Raw genomic sequence first — 24,392 nt, 5'->3', positions numbered from 1 at the left:
CGGCGCTACGGAGCGCTGACTGAACCAAAGTCACCGGCTAAATGGGGCTCTTCATTAGCTACTCTGCTTTAGGATGGAGGCGGGGGTAAGAGGAGGAGGAGGAGGAGGAGGAAAGGGCAGTCAGGGACATGGGATAGATAGAATGAGATCGAGAGGAAGAGCAGAGGAAGATGAGAAAACGGGAGGGTGGGAGGTAGAGCGCTGAGAGAGAAAAGACCAAGAAAGGAGCACAGAGGAGGTGGAGGGAAAAAAAAAAAAAAAAAAAAAAGGGGGAGCGAAGGAGAAAGGGAGAAGACAGGGGAGGAGGAGAGGATAAGGGGACAGGAGCGACGTTGTCTGTAGCCACCTAGGTGCTCAAAGACCAGGTGGAGAGTCGATGGGGAGGCGTTGGCCGCTGAGAGGCCGAGCTGTTCACTGGGCTACCTTCCCATTAAAGCTGGCACCCTGCTTTCCAACACAAGAAGACAAGGCTACGGCTAATCCCACAGACTCAGAGAAAGCCACCACCTGAAATACCACCCAATACTGAAGCAGAGAAGAGAAACGCGGTAATAAAAAACAATCTGCTTCAGGCGAAAATCTAAGATAAGCTTATTTGTGGATCAGCTGGAAAACAATACAGTGACTGTGTAAAGGAGAAGAGCAGCTGCTTGTGCATGATCAAACCACACCCCTAACCTCCCTCCATTTCATCTAAATCTGCCTTTCGTGACTTTAGAGGATTTAACGGGGAAAAACAATAAGATCATAGCTTCCACCAGTAGTCACTTGGCTTGTTTATTTCATTATAAGATCAAGTAGTCTGCCTTCTCTGTAAACGCAGAGGAGATAGGATTGATAATTGAGCTCTGGGAAAAAAAAACAAAAAAAAAAAAACATCTTTCATCATTAAGTGACTGACAGCCTGTCAAAAGACTTAGGAAGTCACAAACGGGTCCTGTGTGCAGTCGAAGTCTAGACTGCCATAATGTGATTGTTTTTGTCCTTTCAGTCACTCAGACTTTAACAGCAAACACAGTGGGTGGAAAAGTTCCTGCTGTCACTTAGCAACCAACACGAGGCTGCGACAACCGATCCGATCCAATCCTGCCTCATAATTGTACCATTCGTTATGCCAGGTCTCTGAAGAATTTATTATTGTGCTTCCTTAATCCCATGAAAAGGTCACCAATTGAACAAACAATTTATGGATAGGCGGTTGAATTATTTAATGGCCCAGACCAAATATTATAGGAAAGAGAGATTTCCCCTCGGAAGGCGATGAATTATTTAGCCATTGGGCCACATCGTTTGAGAAAGCTATTACACAGCATCCTCAACCTCAATATTGGATAATGTCATCAGCCAAAATACGCCCTAACCTGCGTAATGAATGGTCAACAGAGTAGCGGCTACAGTGGCTTGAAAATCCCAGGGTGAAACAGTTTTAGCAAACAATTATTAGCATTTATTTTAAAGCCTACAGAGTGTAGACATTCACAATCAAGCTTTTTCCGGGACCGGTGGCTCACCCAGCAGGTAAAAACAGATGTTAATATTTATCCGCAATAACCGTTTCGCTCTAATGTGTGCACAACCTGATCGAGGACATCTAAATCAGTGTACACACACACACACAAAAAAAACCTAAATATATTCACAGTTCCCTAGCGAGGTATGTTACAGTACACACAAAACACTGGGTATGTTGCTGGCCAGTTGTCAGCCCTGTAGAGATTAACACATCGTCTCCACTCTGTAAAAAAAAAAAAAAAAAAAGACAACAGCAGCCGCAGGGACTGAACCAGCATCCACTCTCTCCACCCACCAGGCTCCGCTGATACCTTAATGAAAATGATACTATCATGATGCTGAGCCTCAGTGGTGGCAACTTGTAAGGTTTAACTTCCATCTCTGGTTGTCTCTAACAAATCTGCGGGGCAATATTTGTCCGGTTATGTGCATCTGCATTATAGTGGGTATGGGTTACTCATTAAACATGTATGAAAATGAGTTATTTCATGTATGATCTATGGCTTATTACCGGCGTAAATCTAGATCGAGTCAGGTTTTACTATCTATTATTATCTCTATGACAACAGGAATAGGGTTGTCCTAAACTGCTGCATATATGAATGTTGAAAAAAAAAAAACATTAAAGGGTCTTTTTAGATCAATTTATCAACACTTAACGTTAAATCATGAGAATCTCAGAAATACTTGTGGTTAATTACGTGCAGGGTTAGACATCATTCATTGCATATTTACTATTAATTTGAATGTGTAATGAGGTTTATGCATTAGAGAACTAATGTGGCTGACAGTGGTGCATTTTAATGGTCGGTTCAAGTGCTACATTAACATTACTCTGCCCTAATTGCTCAAACTAAAACTCTCTGGCTTGCTTCTATGGTACGTTTGAGTCACCTGCCTAACGTTATATATCATTTATTAATATGTAGGATTGATTTATGAGCGTGTATTGTGTTTTTCTATGCTCCCCCATCATTGTCAGTGACTTCCACAAGCATAAAACACCATGATACATGTTATGGCATAGCAAAGGCTGTGGTGGATTAAAAGAAAATGTATACATATGTTCAGATTAATCATTCAGAGCAGTACAACTTACTAAACACAAACGTTATTCCTCGACACTTTGTGCTTCGAAGCAACCCGTCAAACCAGACTTCATGTAAATTTTTTCAATTTAATGTTTCCATCGTATCGGCAAAACTACAAACAGCGGACAACATGTAACATAACAATCAGATAGATGATACATGTATCTACAATTCGGCTAATAAGATATTTAAACAAGCAGCGCAGCAATTCCATTAAAGCTCAGTTTATTGAGGCGGCTAACAGTTAGCGTTCACCTTAATACACACTGTTCTTTGCCGCATATCTTGTTTGGAGAGGAACAGTCCAACCAGGCCTCAAAGTTATTGAATTAAGCTGTATTATTAAAATAAGTGTTGCTTGGTTTATCGGACTAACGCCGAAAACACGTACGGTCGCTTACAATTTGGACACGGTGTTAGCTTGCGAGGTGTGTGTAACTCTGATATACATAATGAGACACATTTGGCGTTGGATCGTGTCGGGGCTAAAGCTAACGGTTATTACCTGGCGCTGTGTTGAAAACGGGCAAACACCGGCGCCCTGAGCTGTCACGCACCAGCGAGAAGAGACGTGTTTACTGCCGCCAACTAGCTCGTGTTACATGAACTATCAGGTTAACATTTGTTCTGTTTTTTTTTAGCAAACCGGTAACTGCAGATATCTAACGTTGCCTTACCGCTTTGGTTTACAACCGTTGTCTCTACCGAGGGTGAAGTAGCGTTTGTGGCGGAGTGAGAATGACCGAGAGGTAGCAGCAGGCTGGGAGAGAGTGCGTCAACTCCTCAGTTCCGGTGTTACACCGTATTTGGTGACCCATCAGAATCTGTGACCTGCGGTGTTGGAAAAGTACTCAGCTCATTTACTTAAGTATCTGATATATTAATTAAATTTAACAAAGTACATCATTAATACTGATGAGTCAATGCATAAGCAGCATTTTAATATATCAGTCACAGCCTGATTTTCTGCAAAATTATCACTTTAAGTAAATTTACCTGTTAATACTCCTATGCTTTACTTATGTAGGTTTTTAAATGCATGATTTTTACTTGTAATAAATTGTTTTTTATTGTAGTAATGATGGGGTTCTTTTACTTAAGTAAAGGATGTGAGTACTTCTTCAACACTGCAGGTCACCGAATCCGATGGGTCACCAAATACGCTGTAACACCGGCACGTAGGGTGTTGAAAATAATTCACGTCGTGTCGTTGCCGGAGTGTTTTTTTAGGTTAGCACGCAGTTTCTCTTAACATATGAATAATTTGTGTTACATATCCTTTAAATGCTGATGTTAAGATGAAATGTGGTTAGATTATGAAGTGGCCAGAAAGTTGCATTCATCGATGACAGCGTGCTGCGGATGACTGGTGATATAAATCGAGTGTACCTTAAATTTGCCGCGAAAATTTCCAGTGATTCAGCTCAGTCTGCTGTCTCATCGGGTAGGAAAACTACTCATACACAAACAAAAATAAGGTTGGTCGTTTTATTTAGCTAAAACGTACATGTTTGACCAAGAGAGTATACTACTACTACTATTACTACTACACTAGACTACTTATCACGATATCATAGCGAAGCAGTATTTGGCTACATCATCTCTGCCTAGGGAAGCGAATTGTAATGTTACATGCAAACATACAAACATTAAATTGAATATTCATGTTATGTTAGCTTACTAGTTCTTCTTTTTCCTTCTTCTTATGCTTCTTCTTCTTCTTCTTTGGTTTTACTGGCGGACTGCAGACCAACGTCAAAGGTGCATGCCGCCACCTACTGTAAAATAATGACTTTAAACAACAAAAACTAAAAAAAAACTTTATAAAGAAGTTATATTATGCATATTAATTCTTCTTCCTCCTCTTCTTCTTAGTTTTTAGTGACGGTTGACGTCCAAAATGTTGAATTACCGCCATCTACTGGATTTAAACTTAACTCTCCACTGACAAAATACAATAATAACCCCTTCCCACCCATTTCCCACTCTGCTCTAAATTCTCCATTTTTCAGATGTTTGAGAGAAACTAAAAGCCTCTCTCAACAGCCGCTGCACATCTTCTCCAGAAACTCTCACAACACCCTGAAATTTCCTTGCTGCATCTACAATTATGTCCATTGTCTCAGATTGCTAGTTTTTCCACTCAGTACCAGTATCAAATGTGACATGTTAAAATGTTCTACCGGTCTTAATATTCCAAATAAAACAGCTAATTAGCTGCCATTGCCTAAGCACAGTGGTGCTTTCATTTCTGTAGGAAAATCTCAGTACTTGCCATTTATGTAGCTGTCTCTACTAAAGAGCCAACATGCACATATTATGATTGTCTAAAGATACTACATCCATACTTCTGTAGTTATTAGTATTAACTATACATTTGTTCTAAGCATATTAAATTTTTTATCTGACTGTTATACACCCCTAACCTGCCAACTTCTTCTGCAGTCCATTAATATATCACTGATGAAGTTCCAGACTTTATAACACCAATTATACAATAATAAACACTGATGCAATATATGCCCTTATCTAGATACACAACTAGCTCTCTACCTTCTATCTGGACAACACTGTCATTATGAGAAGCTTTTTGTTTTTCAGACACAATAATAATTTTGTGCACATGTACACTCACCAATAGCAGTGATTACTCTTCCTGGACTAACCAGAACAGTGTCAGGTGAAGTAACACAAAGAAGGTGCTGTTACTGTAAGTGGAGGCGGCTGATATAGGCAACTTTTACCATCTCATCTAAAATTCTGACTCTTATTTGTCCGCTAAGCTGGGTCATCCATCTTTGATGCAGCTTCTAATCATGGTATTCCTGTCACTGCCGGTACGCAGCAGAGAAAAGCTACTCAGCATTATTATAAAACATTAAAACAGCTATTAATATGCTAAACTTTAGTGCTCTTTAATGTCTAATAGAGGCTGTAGTGAATATTCAGTATTCAGACTAAACCTAACCTACATAGGGGCACATTCACATGTACTTTTTTTTTTTAACACTGTTTTTTTTTTTTTTCTCAGCCTAAAATCAGATCCGGCTGACTGAGCAAGGACCAAGAAACTGATGAGGACTTACTAATGGAAATGGATGGTAATGGCCTACAGACCTCTCACTGTGATACAAGATGGTCACAGCAACTGTCAGGCCTTCCTCACAAGCTCCTGCAGCGCCTGATGCCTTTCCAGAGGGAGGGAGTGGAGTTCGCTTTATCAAAGAATGGACGGTAAGCAGCGCTGCCGATCAGTCCGTTACATCACGGCTTTGTGGGGTGTCAGTTAATGAGCAGTTTTCTTTTAAAGTTTTCTTTTTTGTGTGTGTGTTAAGGAACATCCCTGTCATTGGCACAGCATTCAGAAATACAATATTAAAGGTCAGCTTGCTTCTTTTTTTGCAAAGGGAATAATAACATCAAATCTGTCAACTAAATGTAGACGTACAATGCAGTCCCAGTCTGGGTGTGTGTCATCCTGTTTTTGCAGCCCAACCCCTCCACTCCACCTCTGCAGTGTGTAAATATTGATTTATTGCTATGAGGATGTTTTCGACTCAAATGTATTGTCTGAGCAGTTCATGGAAGAATTCAAGCAGCTTCTTAAATCAAAACACCAATTACAGGGAGAGGGAAGGTGTTTTAAAAATGTAAACTTAAAGGTACCCCGTGGAGTTTTCGACCACTGTGTGTTAGCATAGCCCGTGCTAAGAGATGTAGCATTGCACCATAGACAATGTAAAACTGGGTTCTGCTAATGTTTTATGATGAAAGATGTACATTTAACACGTTTATTAGGCCTCAAGGATACCCACAATGCATTTAGGTGGGAAACAGTGAATGTAGACATAACAAAAAACATTTCACAGGGTATCTTTAAATAGATAAAATGCCTTTCTGTACTCCAACCCACCCAGTGTGCTGCAGTACTAAATGATATTGAAGAGATAAGAAGTTCTTTTGGTCACTTCTTTGTTTTGCTTTTTCCCCTTCTGATAATGAAGTGAAAATCATCTGGGCAAACAGAACAAATCTATTGTATAATACATTCCTCTCCATTGTACCAATAGTTTGTGATTTAGTCTAATAAGATGACATTTTTACATAGATAATTTGCCTAATGAAGCTTTAAAGTAAAAGAAAAACTGGCTCAAGAGGTGAGTAAAAAGTGATGAGTACGTGTGAATATATTCTACATTTAGGAGGTCAGATAGAGCCCAGGTTGTATCTCTGTAAACAATTACCAGTCCACGGGAAGTTTCCCAGTTGCCCTCAAGTCCGCAAGTGTTTAGCTGTGTCGAGCATTAGCTGCAGGAACGGGCCGGGACTTGCCCGTTTCCTAACCCGACCAGTCGATGTACACTCGGGTTCTCAGGAAGGTCAGCGCAGGGGGAGCCAATCTGAGCGGTGCTGCTGTGATGCGGAGCGGCCATATTGATTCAGGAACACTGGGAGGCACTGCTTTGTTGCACGGGTGGGTCAGGAGTCAATTGGCTCTCGCCGCACCGTGTGGACAGCTACCTCAGTCAATTGGCATCAATGTGACAGTTAAGAGCACTGCTTCTCCCAGAAGACAAACAGAAGCGGCATTAGCACTGTTATATTATTTGTAGACAGAGCACTGATGTGATGTTTAGTCAAGTTAGTTCATTTATTGACTTACATATACAGTAATAATACAAATATACACAATAACAATATCCTGCACATGCATTGTTCAGGTGGTTTGTGACTCCATCTGTATTTTATTTGCTTTTCTCCTTTGCTTTTACCCTTTTTTTATCATCTCTTCACGGTCAGCACTGATATAATCTGTCACCTCCTTCACCTCCATTTACGATATGATTCTTATGTCTAGACAATCTGAGTATATAAGCCAGCAGATCCTCATGCATATCAAGACGATGCTTTATCTTACGTAGGAACGGTTTTTCTCTCACTAAAGCATTAACTGATGGAAACCCTGCCTCTACTGAGCGGGTCAGGTTGCGTGTGAAGGAAAAAATGTAAGATCAGACTGTTTTTGTTTTTTTTTTTATTCTAATTTAGCCCTTCTTGGCTTGCGAAATTGCTCTTTAGATAAAGAGTATCACTCTTGTTTACAACCGTGTGCCATATTTGTTACAGTCGTTTTCAAGGTATTCAGGTTTTTACAGTGACATTTTCTCTTGATGTTGCCACAATGACATTTACTAGCTTTAAAGCATGAAGCTATTATAGGAAACCTTCTTCTCCGCATCCTTGTTGCTAAATATCATCAAAGTAGTAATGTGAGATGATACAGTGACTAAGAGTTTACTGCACCCTGTCATCCACATATCCAAGTGATTCACATGCAGACAGACAGCAGGGGTGATTACAAGCTAAAAACCATCGTCATTGACAATAAGTTTTATCTTTTTTATCTGAATTTGAGGCACCCTGCAGTCCTTCATCTGTTCATTCAATATTCTCAGAAAGCACCTTGAATTAAAGCAGCTGTCTTCATCTCACTGATACCCAACAGAACCTCATTGTCGAAGGAGTAGAAACAACAGCACATGTAGATTGAAATGCACTCGCAGACCTGTTGAATTTTTTGGGAAGGAGTGTTAACAATTCTGGGAAATGTAGGATGCCACTATACTTGAAGTGGAAATAGAGGAGGCAGGCTGGCAAGGAAAAAAAAAAAAAAGTAAATAGCAGCTCTTTATTATAAAATAACTCCTGGAATGCACTGAACATCACTGATGTTGGATATCTAACAGTGTAGGAGGATCCGTGGGCGGATTTTTCCTTTAAATCTCATAGTCAGTGTGTCTTTTTACATCCTGAGCATCAAGAGTACCGAACCAAAACATCAAATGTTGTTGCAATTCAGATACTTATGGAGCCCACTATATTGGTCTGTGTAGGAGGGTGGGTGAATTTTACGGAGTTGGATGAGGGATAATGTAGGAAAGCTGTGGTACGGAGCGACAATAAAAACCCATGAGATGTGGTTGATTGTATTGTTTGGAAAGTTTGGCAGAAGTTCGCCATTTGAGAGCTGATATTTGTATATATTCAGCTGAAATGCGTGTTTGTGAAATGCAGTACTCAATGAACCTACCAACATAATGAAAACATCAATTTGGAGTAAAAGTACATCCATTAAGACCTCTTGGTCACTTCCATTAAAGTGTTGACTGTGATGTGATGCAGTGCATGTCCACCCTGCTCTGAATTGTCCAAAATATTATTGTAAGTGACTGCCTGTGCTTTTATTGAATAAGGCCTGCTCTGCTGATATGAGAGCGGATCAATAAGCAGACTTTGTTGTGTCTCCCTGTGATGGTCAAATTACTGAGAGAAGAATCCAGACTGGGAGTTTGTTTTCTGTTCACATACTGGTTGATGTTTTTTACACCGCATTTGTACTGGCTCATAGGTATTGTTCATAATACAGAGACTACACGCAAAGTGGTCCCTTGAAATCATTTGGACTTTTTAGCAGCACAGTGGGAGTTATAGTACCCAGTAAAAGCCCATCCATGAAAGATAATTAGTTACAATGCAATAACCAACAACATTTAAGAGAGGCCTGGTGGACAACACTCAGAGAGCACAATATGAAAGCCCCTGATAACCTGGTTTCAAATCTTTAAAACCATACATACTCATGACTAAATAAGCAATAATCAAATTTAAAGTGTATTTACTAAGAGTTTAACATTCAAAAACACAGCTAATCTGCTTCATCAGGACTTGATTGACCAGATTGGTGCTCAGAAGTAGATGACATCAGATTTTTTCCAAATGAGCCCTGCACACTTCAAACCAGTGAGAAGAGCACACAGAAAACCAAAATACAAAAATCTCCTATGTGAAAAACTGTTCCAACTAAATGTTCTCTTAATGCAGGGCCACCTTGCTCATAGTAAGAAGCAGATGAGACAATAGGTGTTCAGGGCCTTAAACAGTTTATTTGATGTCATTGATTCAGTATGTTAAAGGCGGACTACGTGATTCAGTATTAAACTTCCATTAGGTTTGGGGGACTTGTGAGAGACAAATTAATAAAAGAAGGGCCAATCTCCAAAACCACTAGATCCTACATTACAGTTCATCCTGAGGGGGTCATGAATATCTCTACCAAATGTCATGGCAATCCATCCAATAGATGTGTAGACATTTCACTGAAAAACAAAAATGTCAACCTCATGGTGGTCAGAGGATCAGCAAAGTCAGTAGGATTCATCCTCTGGGGACCATAAATGTCTGTACAAAAATTTTATGTCAATCAATCCAATAGTTGCTGAGATATCTGGACCAAAGTGGTGGACTGGCCAACAGATTAACCAAGTCACCAAGGCCAAGCTGCTATAACCCTGGTGACATCATCAGGGATAGGTTTTTTTTTCACACTTCAGAAAGCTTTCTCCAGAGCCAAAAGCAACGTTATGCAACTGTTTTGACTGAGAAGTTATCGTCATTACTAGTAAACTGATGTGACTGCCATGTGAATTCAGTGGAGTACCCCTTTAATTCAGACAAAAGTACATTCAGTCCACCCTTCTGAGTGAAGGCTGGCATTCAGTAGCTCTATCACTTCATGGTTCTGTCACTTGCATTATTAGCTGATTTTTTGGAAGTATGATATTTTAATGGAGCGGTACAACAAAATCCCAGTCTCATCACTGGCCAAAACAGTGTTACATAATGTTTGCCCATCCTCATTCATGCTTCAGCTGAAAACACCTGGACCCTAGTTATTTCAGATCATTTTCATGTCACCACTGAAATACAGCAGTCTGTAAACAAAAGAAATCACACGTACCTGAGCCTGTAATCTGAGGGGAGACACCGGGTCCAGTATAATTTAAAAATGAGACCTGCATCTTCAAAGTACTTCAGTTAGAATATTTACTTTCTAAGGTGATTCAAGACAGCAGGAGATTAAACAGCATGAAAAATGTAATTTTACTCACCACCAGTGACCTGTAGTCCTGATAGCTGACTTTCCATTATTTAGACAGTATCCATCCTGGATGTAAAGGAAAGGTTTTATAAGAAAGTAAAGAGGCTGTACATGATAAATAAACTGTCTGTGTGTTAGAGGAAAGAATGGGAAACACGTTTAACAAGTATAATAACATAAAAAATATGTTGACTTAGTTGAGCATTTAAAGAAACTGAAGTTTTCAGACTAAATGCATCATTAGAGCCAAACACACTCATACATCTCTATGTTTATACTACTGAAACGGACACAGGGGAACAAGAATTATGATTAAATATAGCAAAAGAAAGCATCCAGTGTAGTCATATAACACCCACACACCACAAAGCAAAAATATTCCTATTATATTCACTGTGCATTGTTAGACTGATAATTATCAGTGCTGCAGCTTGATGCTTGATGCAGGTAATCATAAAAACTGAGTTGTGACAATTAATCTGAAATCCAGCAACCGTGTCGCAATTCATAACTGCAGCACAACTACATCTAAGAGGTCAGTCCGTTTTAATACAGTTATTTCCATGTCTATTGCGTATTTCTTCTATTTAGATGTGGTTGGAAATGTGATATAAAAATGTAGTTGTCACGCTGTGATGAAACATTAAAAAACTGAAGCAAATCTTGGTCTTTCCTTAAGGCGCTGCAGTTAGAGAACCACTGGTCTTTAGTGGTGAAAAAAGGAGGATGAAAAAAACACAACACTCCCCCAGAGACAGGAGAGGCGGGGTGTGTGTAACTATTGTCCAGCAAGTACAAAATGTGTTTGGACAAATAAATCTATGAGAATGTTCTTTTGTTTAACGACATTCTGATAAATTTGGGTGTACAAACTCTTTTTTTGTATTTGCTTAAATTAAGAAAAAGAAACCTTAAAGGAACTTGCAAAAAGTGGGATGTTAGTGCAATCTGTCCTACACAGTGACATAATGTTGAAGAGATAGTTGTGGGTGGTTGCATATAGCTAACTTTTCCTTTTACAGTCATACACACTATTGCAACATCCTCCTCTGGAATAAAACCTCTTGCCTTTCCACTAAAAGCTACTTTGTTTTGACTTGAAGTTCACTGACAGTATACAGCAATACTGCACTCTGAACTCATAACTGTGTGTGAGATGCTACCGGGTCAGAGCATGGCATACTGAAGCACCCTTTGAGTCAGCCTTTTGTGCAGCATCCGACCCCTGAGCAGTTTTTCCACTGACCACAGTGCACTACAGTTCCAGTCCTCAGAAGAGAACCTTAACAGGGCTGGAAGATTGGGGTCAGACACGGGGCCGCGCAACACATCACCGTGCAGAGGTCAAACCCATCAAATCATTGTAGCCGGCTTGGGAGGTAGGGGAGCCCATTTCCTGACACTTTGGGGCTTGTGGGTTTCAGAGATAACATTAGAAAGATGCGGCGACAGGGACCGTGCCGTCGTCAGGCAACAGCACTGCAGCATCCTCGCAGTCTCAAACCGTCAAGACGACACTCAGGTTATTTAAAGGAGGATGATTAATGTGTTGAGAAATGGCAAGCACCTGCCCCAGCCTCACTCCCTCCCCGGTTTGTGAGCGTGGGTGTGTGCGTGTGGGTGGGTGTATGCGCGAGCACATATATATATATATATATATATATATATATATATGTATATGTATGTGTGTGTGTGTATTCGTTTACATGTGTTTGCATTTGTGTGTGCACTTTCTTTTGTTCATGACTCTGTGTGTGTATATGTCATGAATTTTTGCGTGTCTTTTCTTTTGTGTGCATTTTTCACACACATACCGGCTCATGTGTGCCTGTGTGTGTGTGCGTGTGTGCCTGTGTGTGTGTGCGTGTGTGCGCATTGCGCTGACTGGGCCGGTGTGCTGGCAATTAGAAAAACCACCAGTGGCAAGGTGCACATTAATCATGTTCCTCAGCTGAAAGAGAGAAATGGGGCGGAGATGGGGGGGTTGAGGAGGAGGAGGAGGAGGAGAGGGAGGAGGAGAAAGAATAATGAGAGACTGTGTCTGAGGTACTCAGAGCTGCTCTGTTGCTCTGTTTGGTCTGACATGATGTTGGAAGCATTTATGAATAAGCATAATAATAATAAGGTCATGACAATAGGTCCGAACCCACTGGGCAGAGAGAACCAGAGGTTTATCTATCTGCACTTTTCCATCGGTACAACTTTGGCTAAGAAATGTCTTCATTGTTCATTATAATGTTTGAAAACTAGCTGGCTGTTATGCAGTAGCTGAAATATATCAAATCAGAGTTAAGAGACAGCCAAAAGAGGTGAGCTCTTACTTTTATCCTAGTTTTACTTTCCATAATAATTATTATTCCGTTTACAATGCTGTGACAAAGAAAAAGCAGCGATTACTCACATTTCAGAACCTGGAAGCTGTAAATGTTTGATATTTTTGCACCATAAATGACATCAGTTATCAACACTATGTTGAGCAATCAACTGGTCACAACGTGGGCGCTCGTACTGAGCGTAATCATGGAACCCCCGGTACGATTTTGTCCGTTGGCAATGCCAAGAAAGTTTGTTCAAACAACAAGGCCATGTTCTCAACAATGTTGGCAAAAATAGAAACGTTACATTGTGCCATTCTACTGTAAAAAAAGAAAAATATGGAGGCGCAGATGGCTGGGAAGATGCTATGCTCTGTCTGTTCAGTTTTATTTCTATCAGCAGTCTCAGTTGACTACAGGGTTTTTTATATGATATGATTTAGAAAAACATACTAATCTAAGAGATCACATGTTGAAGTGAGAATGCATATTTGCAACATGATCCAAAGATGCTAAAAGAGAGACAAAAAACATGTAACATGAGATTGAAAAATAGAGTCTGACATCTCACCTTACTCCATAAATACAGTAGGCTCTGACCTGAACTCGAAAAATCCTCCTTGTTTTTTTAAACTTGATATTCTCATCAGACGTAGCTTCTGCATCATCCAGAAACTTTCTGTCTGAACCTACTCAGCTGCATCAGACACAAAAAACATCCAGAAGGCACAAGAACATAAATTTTGAACAGCAACGGCATTACTCAAACTCAAACAAAGCACCGGTGCGTTCCTAAATTACGAGTGACAGACTTGAAATATGTCTAAGAGCGGCTGAGTCTGAGGTGGCGGTGGTGCCTCAAGACTTCCACTTTGTGTGGCCAGAAGGGTTTGAGAAGTTATGACGGAGGTTTCTGGTATGAATCCTTGGACAAGCACTGAATGTCTGGACGGGAAAACTGAAACTTTTTTGGTGCCTTTGTGCGAGGCCGTCTTGCCGCAGGGGCTCCAATGAAGCTTTTGTTCCTCGTAGATGTCAATAGATAGCGTATTGTCTTCATATATAAACTATAAACTCTGTCTTTTTATAGCAAACAGGTTTTATTGCCTGCTTGTCAGCTCTACAAAACAATCTCCTACTCTCTAAATAAAGTTTTCTCTGTTTTCTTTTGTTTTACAGGTGTATGATTGCTGATGAGGTAAGAACACACAACATTGGCTCTGGAAATCTATATTCCCCCCCAAAAAAATGAACCTAGGACTGCGCTGCATGCCTTCCAAATTAATTTGTCAACCCTGTGCAACACTCCCACGTGCCTAATCGGTTTTGACACAAGAATCATTCTGAGACCTTATTACTCTTGGGCTTCACATCAGCTCAGCCGTCATATGCAATTTACCATAGAGTCGGTGCCCGATTGACTTGTTTTTCTCCCCCTCCGCTGTGTGTTGATTTGGCCGGTCCAGATGGGTCTTGGGAAGACGGTGCAGGCCATCGCCGTGGCGTACGCCTTCAGGCAGGAGTGGCCCCTCCTGGTGGTGATGCCCTCGTCCCTGAAATATCCCTGGATAGAGGAGCTGGAGAGGTGGATCCCCGAGCTGCAGCCCGGAGACATCAACCTGGTGGAGAACAAGAGCGACACCATGTAGGTCATCACCATCATCCTCCTTCACCTTCCTCTTCCCAAACTACCACCAGCTAGACTACACATACATGTAATAATGTGTTGTTGTCATCAGCCTCTTAGACTCCACTGACTTTCTTCAGCTTGCATTAATTGATTTTTTTTGGTCACTTGTGGGCAGCGGAAAGAAGCTGAAAACACAATTATCGTCACTTTTTAAGTTTATATGGCGAACATGTTAGCAAACAGTTGTTAATTTACACAATCAGCAGATATGCAGCAACATTTCATTCATTTCGAGTTGTATTACACCTGATAAATGTACGTCCAATACTTTTTGTTTGTTCATAGCTTGTTTCATTGCCCTCTAGTGGGCGAAAAAACCAAACAAACGCTGCTTTAAAGCTTATACCTTTTTTCCTTTCGCTTTACCATTTTCACATTGACCATTTTGAGTAATTTTTTGGGACCTCTGCATATTTATCCTCCACAGGATTGTTGCATTTAGACCATCATGGACCATTAAATCCTCCACTCACCCCAAATCCTACAGTCACTGTTATAATAAAGCATGCATATATCTGGTTGTCTCATGTCTCATTAGTATCGACTGAGGTGATGGGTTTCATATATACAATAAATATGCAATCAGCAAACTTCATTTGATTCTACATATCAGTTGTGGATGACAGTGACTGGAAAATATCTGTTTTTTTTTAATGAAAGGCTAATATTAGCCTCTGTAAGGCTGTGGTTTGAGAGCTAAAATTGAAACCTTGAAGGAAATATGCAGAATTCTACTATTGAGTAAAAACTAGCTTTATTTACTTTTGGCCAGCAATCTAACCATTAATAACTGAGGCATAGACAAAGAGAAAAATGGTTTTAAAAATTATTCCTGGGCTGTAACTATCAATTATTTCCATTATTGATTAATCTGTGGATTATTTTCTTGATTCATAGATAAATCTTTCAGTCTATTAAATGTCAAATATAATGAAAAATGCTCATCACATTTTTCAAGAGCCTAAAATGACGTCTTCAACTTGCATTTTTTTTCCAACCAACAGTCCAAAACCCAAAACTCTACTAGTGAAATTTACATTTTTAATTAATTCAAGACAAGATTCTTTATTTTCTAGGACATATGGACACATTCTGCTCGTTCAGAGTCACAGTCTGTGTGGAAGTGCATGCAAGGTCTCTTTGGAGCTCATAAATATGTTGGGGGATATCTATGCAAAGCACATAATCCTGTGGATTATGCTCATCGTAGATAGGATTATTTAAGTCAAAGGTTGCTGCCATTATTTGAACTTAAGGGGAAGTAAGCTGCGCGCTGGTGTCTGCCGGCTCTTGTTACGACTCCATCTCTCCGGCGTTCTGCTTCTACGCATGCAAGCGGTAATAATTTACCTAAAGAGATGGAATAAAAAATACACTTGGTCAGCCGAGATGGGAGTGTGAAACTGAAGCAGCTTGATAGACAGAGAAGTTGGGGCTGACAAATTAATCTCAAAGTGTCCCTCGGTGTCAGGAGCCAGCAGGAGCCGATGTTTGACAGCACAGACAGACGAATCATGTCAAGGCGACGTCTGCAATATTGAACAAGAGCTGAAATTTTCAATGCAGGAAGTGGAAAAATGCTGGCGTGGAGAAATGTGCCTCATTCTCACAGCTGTTTATATTGATTCGCGTTGGACTTCTGTGGTGCATAAGCAGGGAAAAACAGCTACTTTCATTATCTTCTCAACTTTCCCCTAGTTCTTGTAGTTTTTATTTTTGAATGAAACAAACTTTCTATGTTTTTTACTTGTAGGGAAGAAAAAAAAACCCTACCTCACATCACAGACGAGGCGCAAAGAGGTTGTGAAACCCTTCTGGGGAAAACGTGTCCTTGAACTAGATGTGTTAATGACTGAACAGGGAGGCAGGAAAAAATTATGCAGCACCTCCTCTCAGTATTTTGACTCGCTTGTTCTTTTGTTGAACATGACTGGCACCTTAGGTTTATTTCAGCTCGGAAATGTGTGTGTGTGTATGTGTGTGGCGAAGGCAAAAGAATTAGAGCCTGACAGACGCTGGAAATGTTTTTGATTTCGCAGGGATCCTTATTGGGTTTCATGCAGCTGAATGTTGCCTCTCTGGTTTCTGTGTTTGTTTGTTTAGCTGTGACTGTGCCTGTGTATCTGTGTGCATAACCAGAAAAATACAGAAATTGCGATACAACCCAGGAATGGATTTCTTAACCGCTGGAGAAGAGGACATGTATGAAAAACCTGTAGCCCTAGTTTGTGTCTGGCAGTGTGTCCATGTGTGTCTTACTCTGTGTACCTTAACATTTATCATGACCACACAACCTTTTTAAATAGTCTCTACCTTGAGGACTGGGTTGCAAAGTCAATAAACACAAAAAGATTTGAACAGATATTAAGTTTGTATTTAGTTCTGTTGACTCACATTTGTGAATATTTAAAGTGACTACTAGTATAAAAACTACAGCAGTAATTTAGAGGAAAAATCGGGTGATATTCTGTGTTTTTCTTATTGTCAACAAGAAAACACCAAAAATCAGCAATGAATTGATCAATTAAAAGGTAGTGATACGTCTTCCTTTGTGCCATAGAGCTCCCAAAAACAAAAAAAAAATTAAAATCACATAAATGAGTTGCACTGGGTGAAATGTTCACATGGTCATTACCATGAACACACACACTGTAGTTTATTTTGACACAATCCCATAATCGTGCTGCTAAATACTCTCTGGAGCACCAAACGTGTATTAATCCGCCACTGAAAATAGTCCCCAACAAATGCACTAATTACTCCTGTTTGAGTAATCTATGCTAAAAACTACAATGCCCAGCTGTTTTAGGAAATTACTGAGCATTCAGAATTCTAAAAATTTACAGGTTTCAGCCTCTCAAATGTGAATTTTTTGCTGGTTTCATGAGTCTTCTATGATAGTAAACTAAATATCTGTGGGTATTGGGCTGTTGATTGGACAAAAACATTTGAAGCAGTTGACTTGGGCTTTGGGAAATTGTGATGGAGATTTTTCACTATTTTCTTGCATTTCATTGACCCAACAATCAATCAAGAAAAGAATAAGCAGTTGAATCGATAGTGAAAACAATCATTAGTTGCAGCCCTCATAAATAGTAATAAGTGAATAAATAGATGTCATGTTGTTAAAGAACTTGTGATATATCACCTGAAACATGTATCATATGTGTGTGTGTGTGTTTATGTCCTTACCCCTCCAGGGCTATGGGCAGCAGTAAGGTGACGGTGCTGGGCTACGGCCTGCTCACCACAGATGCGCGCCCCCTGGTGGAGGCTCTGAGCAGGCAGCGGTTCGCCGTGGTGGTGGTGGACGAGTCGCATTATCTCAAATCCAGGAATGCAGCACGGACTAAGATTTTGGTGCCTTTCATTCAGAGCGCCAAGCGGGCCATCCTGCTCACCGGTACCCCTGCCCTGGGACGGCCTGAAGAGGTAATAAAATTTGATTAAATGAAACTTTAATGACGCCTCATGGGGAAATGGCCATTATGGGAAAGAATGCAAACTTAAGTGGAGTAAGCTGTTTTGTTTTCTTCCCGGATGGCATGACCCTTGCAGCCATCACATTGAAAACTCCTTCAAACCCTGCTTTGAAAGTTTAATTAAAAATTAAACACAGGGCTGATGAGGAAGGAACAATGTGGGCACATATAAGAAACCAGATTCCACTGATTATACTATATAACTGATTAACTGAGCTCACAATCATGAAGCGAGATTAGAAGGCCAGAGAGCTTACTCAGGGCTCAGCTCTGGCTTCTCCATCTCACAAAGGTGTTTCACTCTAAGTGCAGGTGGATCGCCATGGTAACCTGTTCCAGAGCAGGTTATACTCGGATCCAACGCTCAAAAAGGCAATTAACTCTGTCCAGCATCACTTATCCTAGAGGATCCCGTGGACTTATTTCAATAACCTTTGTTACAAAAACTTCATTTACAAACCCCAATATGAACAGACACTGCAGTGCAATAAATGAGACAAGTAATAAAAAGAGGCGCACAGGGGGGGAAACTATTGAATTTAGAGACAATAAGAAGGGCTGTTCACAGGACAACAATGTTTGTAGAGCGGCAGAGCCATTCCCCTCTCCATAATGATTTATTATATCATTTCTATATATGTTATATTGAGGCGGTAGATTGCAGCCATATTCCATCACGGCAGCCCCGGTAGATGAAGTGGACTTTGTGAATAGAAAATCTTTTCACAGTCTCAATGTGAAGACACAATACAGCATCAATAAGAAGTACTGTACAATACGTCCACTGTACCCTAATGATGGGGCACTGATACAGCTTTGTACTTAGGCGTTTACACCGGCTCTACTTTTCCTCCACTCATCCTCTGCAGCCTCAGCAGCAGCATTTCTTTTGGCTTTTACGATATCTTCGTGCCGCTCTAATGATCATGAATAAGTAATTAAATATTAGTAGTCAATTTATTTACTGTATTTCCAAATTATACACTTGATTTGAAGAATAATTCTCATTATCTTCTGGATAACCACAGACCCTATTTTCCTCCTTTTCTTACCATCACAACTATTGATCGTGTTCACAATTTTGGAACATAATTTATTATAGATCTACACATACTGTACAGAAAATTATTTAGCAAATAGCTCTGCTCTCCAGTACACACACACACACGCACACTCTCTCAAGGCCCTATAATTATTCCTAACCTGCAGCGCTGCTTTTTTTAGTTACCTTCTTTTTTTTTTTTTTTTTAAGTCAGTGTTGCATATTTAAAATAATGAAACTCTATTCAGTACTCAGTGTAAAAGATGCATAAAATCATTGAAACAACAATAAAAAGCAGAATCTGAACTGAGGCAAGATGGCAATTATAGTAGTTAAAGACCCTGAAAACTTGGCTTCAAGTATTTGTCTATAAAGGAAAATATTCATGACTAAATAAGCTACAATCAGTATTAAAGTTTGGAAAAAAGCAACCTTTCAAATTATTTATTGAGTGTTTAACACTCAACACTCTTCATCAGGGCTGTGTAGTTGTGGTTTGATCACACTTGATTGACAGTAGACTGGCAGTAGTACATGACATCACCTGTTTCCAATCTAACTTTGGTCGAAACATTTGTTCATGTAGTACCGTGCTCATATTAAGAGGGTGATAAAGAAAATGGGTTTTCGGGAGCTTTAAAGGAGAAGACTGGCCTTTATATTTTCCTAATTGTCAACCAAGTGCAGGAAAAAACCAAATCCAACAATGTGTTACTTTTCCATCTTCCTTAGTCTGCCCGTTGCACTCTGCGCCAACCTTCTTGGTTACATCTTGGTAAATCTTTAATCTTTAGTTTCATTTTTAAAAAGAGCTCAGTAGTTTTTTAAAACAGCTGGGCACTGTTTTTAACAGACGTCACTCAAACAGGAGGAAATGGTGCCTTTGAAGGGGACTATTTTCAGATGTGGATTAATACACATTTGGTGCTCTTGTGAGTCTTTAGCAGCAGGACGGTGTATGTGGGATTGTGTCAAAATAAACTACAGTGTGTGTTCATGTCACTCAGTGCAACAGTGTGGCTGATTGATGTGCTTTAATGGTTTTTTTGGACAACAGTGGAGCTCTATAGCACAGAAGATACACACACAATACTTTTTTAGATGGGTGGTTTTGGTTTTTTCATTGAATTTGTTGACGATTTCTTGTTTTATCCTTTAAAACTCCTTTTAACAATCCTTTTTATCCTTTGAAACTTTTTTTTTTAGGCACATTTTGAAAAGAGATTTAAATGAAAGCAACTAGCTAATGTAGCTAATGGTAGCTAATGTAGGGCAGCTTAAAGTGGTGCGATGCGGCCAAATGTTTGCTGGGAAAAAGCATGTTGGTTAACAGAGTGAGCAGATACAACTTAATGAAGTAGTTATCCGGGACTCACATCACAGTTTTTGTGTTGACTATGCTGAGGTATCTTTGCGAGACAGGATTCTGATCTCACTGTCATCTAACTGCCACGTCGCTGTGAGGAAAACTTAATTATTACCTAGACCCGATCATGATAATTAACTGATGAAACTCAGGCAGCTAATTAATTCGAAAATGAAGCTAAGTTTGTACTTGCAAGAAATCTCGAGAAGGTGTGTCATCAAGAAAGTGTGTGTGTGTGTGTGCCATCCTGTCTCTGCCATCGCCTGACTGCAGTGGTGAGGTTAGTTTTTAGATACCATCTCTCTCTCCCTCTCTCTCTCTCTCTGCCACTAGAATCTGAAACTGAATGTAACATTTTATCATCCACAGCATAAACCTGATAAGCCCTGTCCCTGCCTCTGTGCCAGTCTCCTCACTGCCATCATTACTCACTGTGGCTCTGACATCGAGTTAGCACACAGCTCAGGGCATGCTGCACCGTTCATGATGTGCCCTCATTCCACCCACCTATTATATCAACAGTGTGAGGAGGGGAAATGCAAAGCTCCTGTTGAACAAGCGCTGAATTTAGAATAGCACTCTCAGTGTGGCTGCTTATTCAGATCGCCTTGCTGATGATTACCTGTCATTACTTCAGAAATTGCTGCAAATACTGAAAATTGTCAGGGATGGTGTGTACACGCAAACACGTTTGCACACACACACACACACACACATTATAGCTTTGTTGCAACCTGTGATGCTTACACACTCTTTACCTACTTGCTGTATGAAAAGGCTCTTTTCAAAATGTCACACATCCATTGAAGACAGAAAGCAGCAGCCTGTAATTTATCAGTATTTTGACATCAAGTGATGCAAAGATCTTTTGATGACTCATAATTTTCATGCCAGCAGTTATTTAATAAGATTCGTTGCTCTTTATTTGTATTTTATTCAATTTTCAAATCAGTTTTGTTTTCTTGGCTTAGTCCGACTGTACAGCCGTTTGACCTGGTTAATTGGCGCTGACACATATATTACCACACGGTTGCACAACACAGGACTGGCAAACTAGGCGAAGGACAACAGGACCTTGAATAAATTGCACACAAGATGCAGCACATGACAGTAGACTAATCGTGAGCCCAGGCGAGGTCTGTGTTTAAAACCAAAAAAAGATTTTGCTGCTGTGAGTTATAGCGTGCCTTCAGCTTTCAAAAACTATATATGGTGAGAAGTTGAGGCAACTAAAACAATGTGTAATCTGTTGTGCACTGATGAGTTTGTTGTTGAGGAAATGGTGCAAATTTGCACAAGATACGATACAAAAATAACTTTTTTAAAGGAATAGTTCAACTTTTTGGGAAGTAAGCTTATTTACTCTCTTGCTGAGAAGGTTGATACCACTCTGTACACGTCAATATGTCTGTGGTTAGCTTAGCTTAGCACAAAGATGGGGGGAAAAATCATTTTATTATTATATATTTATTATATATTTTTTAATTTACTGTAATTTGTAATATAATTAAAAACCCACCCAACTCATGGAAAATCAGCCCATTCTGTCCACCCGCCCAAGCCAATTTTTTCCTGCAAAACACAACCCAAAACCACCCAATCTGGCAACCCTGGTGCCCAGTGGAATCAAGCCGTAAAAGCAACTAAGCAAAGTAACTTTTATTGAACAGTGGCCTCTGTAGCAACTTCAAGATAAAACACGTCTGCTGGAGAGGTACAGTGTGTTCTCTCTTGTTTAACCTTTGTAATAAAACTACTGAAATATTTATCTGTGGCATGAAATGTAGTGTAACAGTATATAGAAATATCTAAGGTCGCTAACATTAGCCACCATAAGCTACTGGTCATACCAGACCAAGGTCGTAAGAGGAAAATCCCTCAGTGTGTTGAACTGAGAAAGGGTGCGTTTTTTGCTCATTAATTCAGCTTATTTGCAATAAGAGAGATGTACATAGTCTCACTTTAAGGTATGTATGTTGTCATTGTTTAATAGAAGAGTCACAAAAAGGACAGTCCCTAACAATCACACTGTAAGATTTATAAAGAGATTGATTCAAAAATAAGACACTGAGAAAGTATTGCACAAGCAGGCACGACTTTATATATATAGCACATTTTCAGAACAATGTGCTCTAAAGAGTGTGAGCTACCGGAAGTTGCAGCCACAAAAACTATGTAGATAATGTACAAGATAAAACATCAGACATAAGACAACACAGTTAAACACATGAATAATACATGTGAATTAAAAACCCGTTTAAAAAAAAAAGTAAGAAAAAAATAATAATTAAGACCAGCAACCTAAACTACTGAAAAGCACAGCTAAAAGGAAATGTTTTAAATTTAGTTTTAAAAGACGATAGCATTGGAGCACATCTTACATGATCAGGTAAGATGTTCCAGCAGCTGGGAGCATAAAAGCTAAAAGCAGCTTCACCAGTTTTCACCGAGACCCTGGGAATAACCAGGCGGCCTGTTCCAGATGACCTGAGGGGTCTTACTGGTTCATAGCTGACAAGCATGTCAGTGAAACAACACACACGGCTTGTCCCGCGTTGCTGTCTCTCTCCCTTACAGACACATAGACACACTCACACATTGTTCTGTGTGGTTTAGTACGCAGTTTCTGTTAAGGTCTGTTTCCTGTCTGTGTATTTCACAGCTTTTCATGCAGATTGATGCTCTTTACCCCAAGAGCTTTGGAACCTGGACTGACTATGCTAAGAAATACTGCAACGCCCATTTCAGGTAAATCTCCAACACACACACAATCTGCCATACACCTCATCCAAATAATAATCCAAATAATCTACCAAGTGTTTGGTATATACAGTACTGGTACTTTATATGTTCTATATGTTAATACTGCTATATATGTGATTCACATTTTTTATATCTCATGTAATTCATATTTTTTCTGTAACATGCTACCAATGTAATAGTTAGTTGCCTTCAAGGAAGGGTTCATTTTGGGAAACATGCTTTGAGTTAGATGAGAGGATCGATACCACTATCATTTCTGTACATTACATAGGACGCTAGAGTCAGGAGACGGTTAGCTTAGCTTAGCATAAAGACTGGATACATGGGGAAACAGCCTGACAGCACCTTTAAACCTCTAAAGTATGTCTTAGCCAGGTCAGTGATCTCCTACAGTCTTGTTGGCACATGAGGTTGCCAGGCAACAAGCAGAGACTCCAGAAAGTCACTGCTCCCGGACAAGAGAGAGTAACACGCAAAAAACCACAACTTGTCGTTTTTATGCTTCAGTTTGTGTACGGATTAAACAAACAAGACATAATGTGTAAATGAGTGAGCTTTAGAGGTGCAAGTAAGCAGGTTTTTTTTTATCAACCTTTGCACAAAGCCAGGTTGTTTCCTCCTTTTTCTACTTTTTATGCTAAGCTAAGCTAACTGTCTCCAGGCTATAGCTTCTTTTTTAGCATACAGAAATCAGAGTTGTATCAATCTTCTCATCTAACGAAAAAGAAATTAAATGTATTTCCTAATCTGTAGCTAAGTGGACCAGCAGAGTGTCAATTGGTCTCACCTAGTATTTAATTTTCACTCTTTTTTCATGTGTCTGCTGGGATAAGGTGGGCTGTACCTGACTCTGCTGCGGCTGAGTTGGGTCAGTTTGTTGTCAGAGCCAGACCGCAACTGAAGCCAAGCGCTAAATGCCAACTGGCTGCCAGTTGCCAACGACGATCAGTTACATGTGTGAACAAACACATCAAATGCATTGTTTTGGATGTCCATCAAAGTCGACAGCTCAGTCGGGGATGGGCCGGGCGCCATTGACGATAACACTTTGTATATAATAGCACTTAGTGTGGCATGGGAATACTGTTCTGAGCCACAAACACACACACACATTCACACAAATATATTATACACACAGAGGGGCACACAGTGGTGTCATGTGGGCTTTCCATCCTGCTATCTTCATAGTAGC

General features: G+C 40.0%; 2 protein-coding genes and 1 long non-coding RNA gene across 13 annotated transcripts in view; 1 reads left to right on the top strand and 2 right to left on the bottom strand.

The window, feature by feature from the left end:
- LOC121892343 (R3H domain-containing protein 1-like) overlaps nt 1–4,373 on the bottom strand; it is a 48,185-nt gene extending 43,812 nt beyond the window's left edge. For 3 of the 8 annotated variants that reach the window (XM_042405345.1, XM_042405349.1, XM_042405350.1), the window contains exon 1: nt 3,281–3,403. The gene's annotated coding sequence lies outside the window, so the exon portion shown is untranslated. Of the gene's footprint in view, nt 1–3,280; nt 3,404–4,284 lie in introns of those variants that run through there. The other 5 variants (XM_042405343.1, XM_042405346.1, XM_042405348.1 and 2 more) reach the window with 3 other exon arrangements.
- zranb3 (zinc finger, RAN-binding domain containing 3) overlaps nt 3,138–24,392 on the top strand; it is an 83,914-nt gene continuing 62,659 nt past the window's right edge. Inside the window, exons 1-6 of one of the 4 annotated variants that reach the window (XM_042405354.1) lie at nt 3,138–3,217; nt 5,635–5,837; nt 14,037–14,055; nt 14,324–14,502; nt 17,748–17,979; nt 23,100–23,185. In XM_042405354.1, coding sequence (XP_042261288.1) covers nt 5,692–5,837; nt 14,037–14,055; nt 14,324–14,502; nt 17,748–17,979; nt 23,100–23,185 — 662 coding nt within the window. In that variant the 5' untranslated portion in view covers nt 3,138–3,217; nt 5,635–5,691. Of the gene's footprint in view, nt 3,218–3,759; nt 4,082–5,634; nt 5,838–14,036; nt 14,056–14,323; nt 14,503–17,747; nt 17,980–23,099; nt 23,186–24,392 lie in introns of those variants that run through there. The other 3 variants (XM_042405353.1, XM_042405352.1, XM_042405351.1) reach the window with 3 other exon arrangements.
- On the bottom strand, nt 6,386–14,345 carry LOC121892347. Its single transcript, XR_006094387.1, has 4 exons — nt 14,257–14,345; nt 10,553–10,608; nt 10,402–10,462; nt 6,386–7,163 (listed from the first exon to the last, which is right to left on the bottom strand). It is a non-coding gene; the product is annotated as an uncharacterized LOC121892347 (long non-coding RNA).

The sequence above is a fragment of the Thunnus maccoyii genome, chromosome 24 (genome assembly GCF_910596095.1).
Source record: "Thunnus maccoyii chromosome 24, fThuMac1.1, whole genome shotgun sequence".
NCBI lineage: Eukaryota > Metazoa > Chordata > Actinopteri > Scombriformes > Scombridae > Thunnus > Thunnus maccoyii.
Note: the sequence above shows the minus strand (reverse complement) of the source record. Positions and strands in the feature narration are given on the sequence as shown.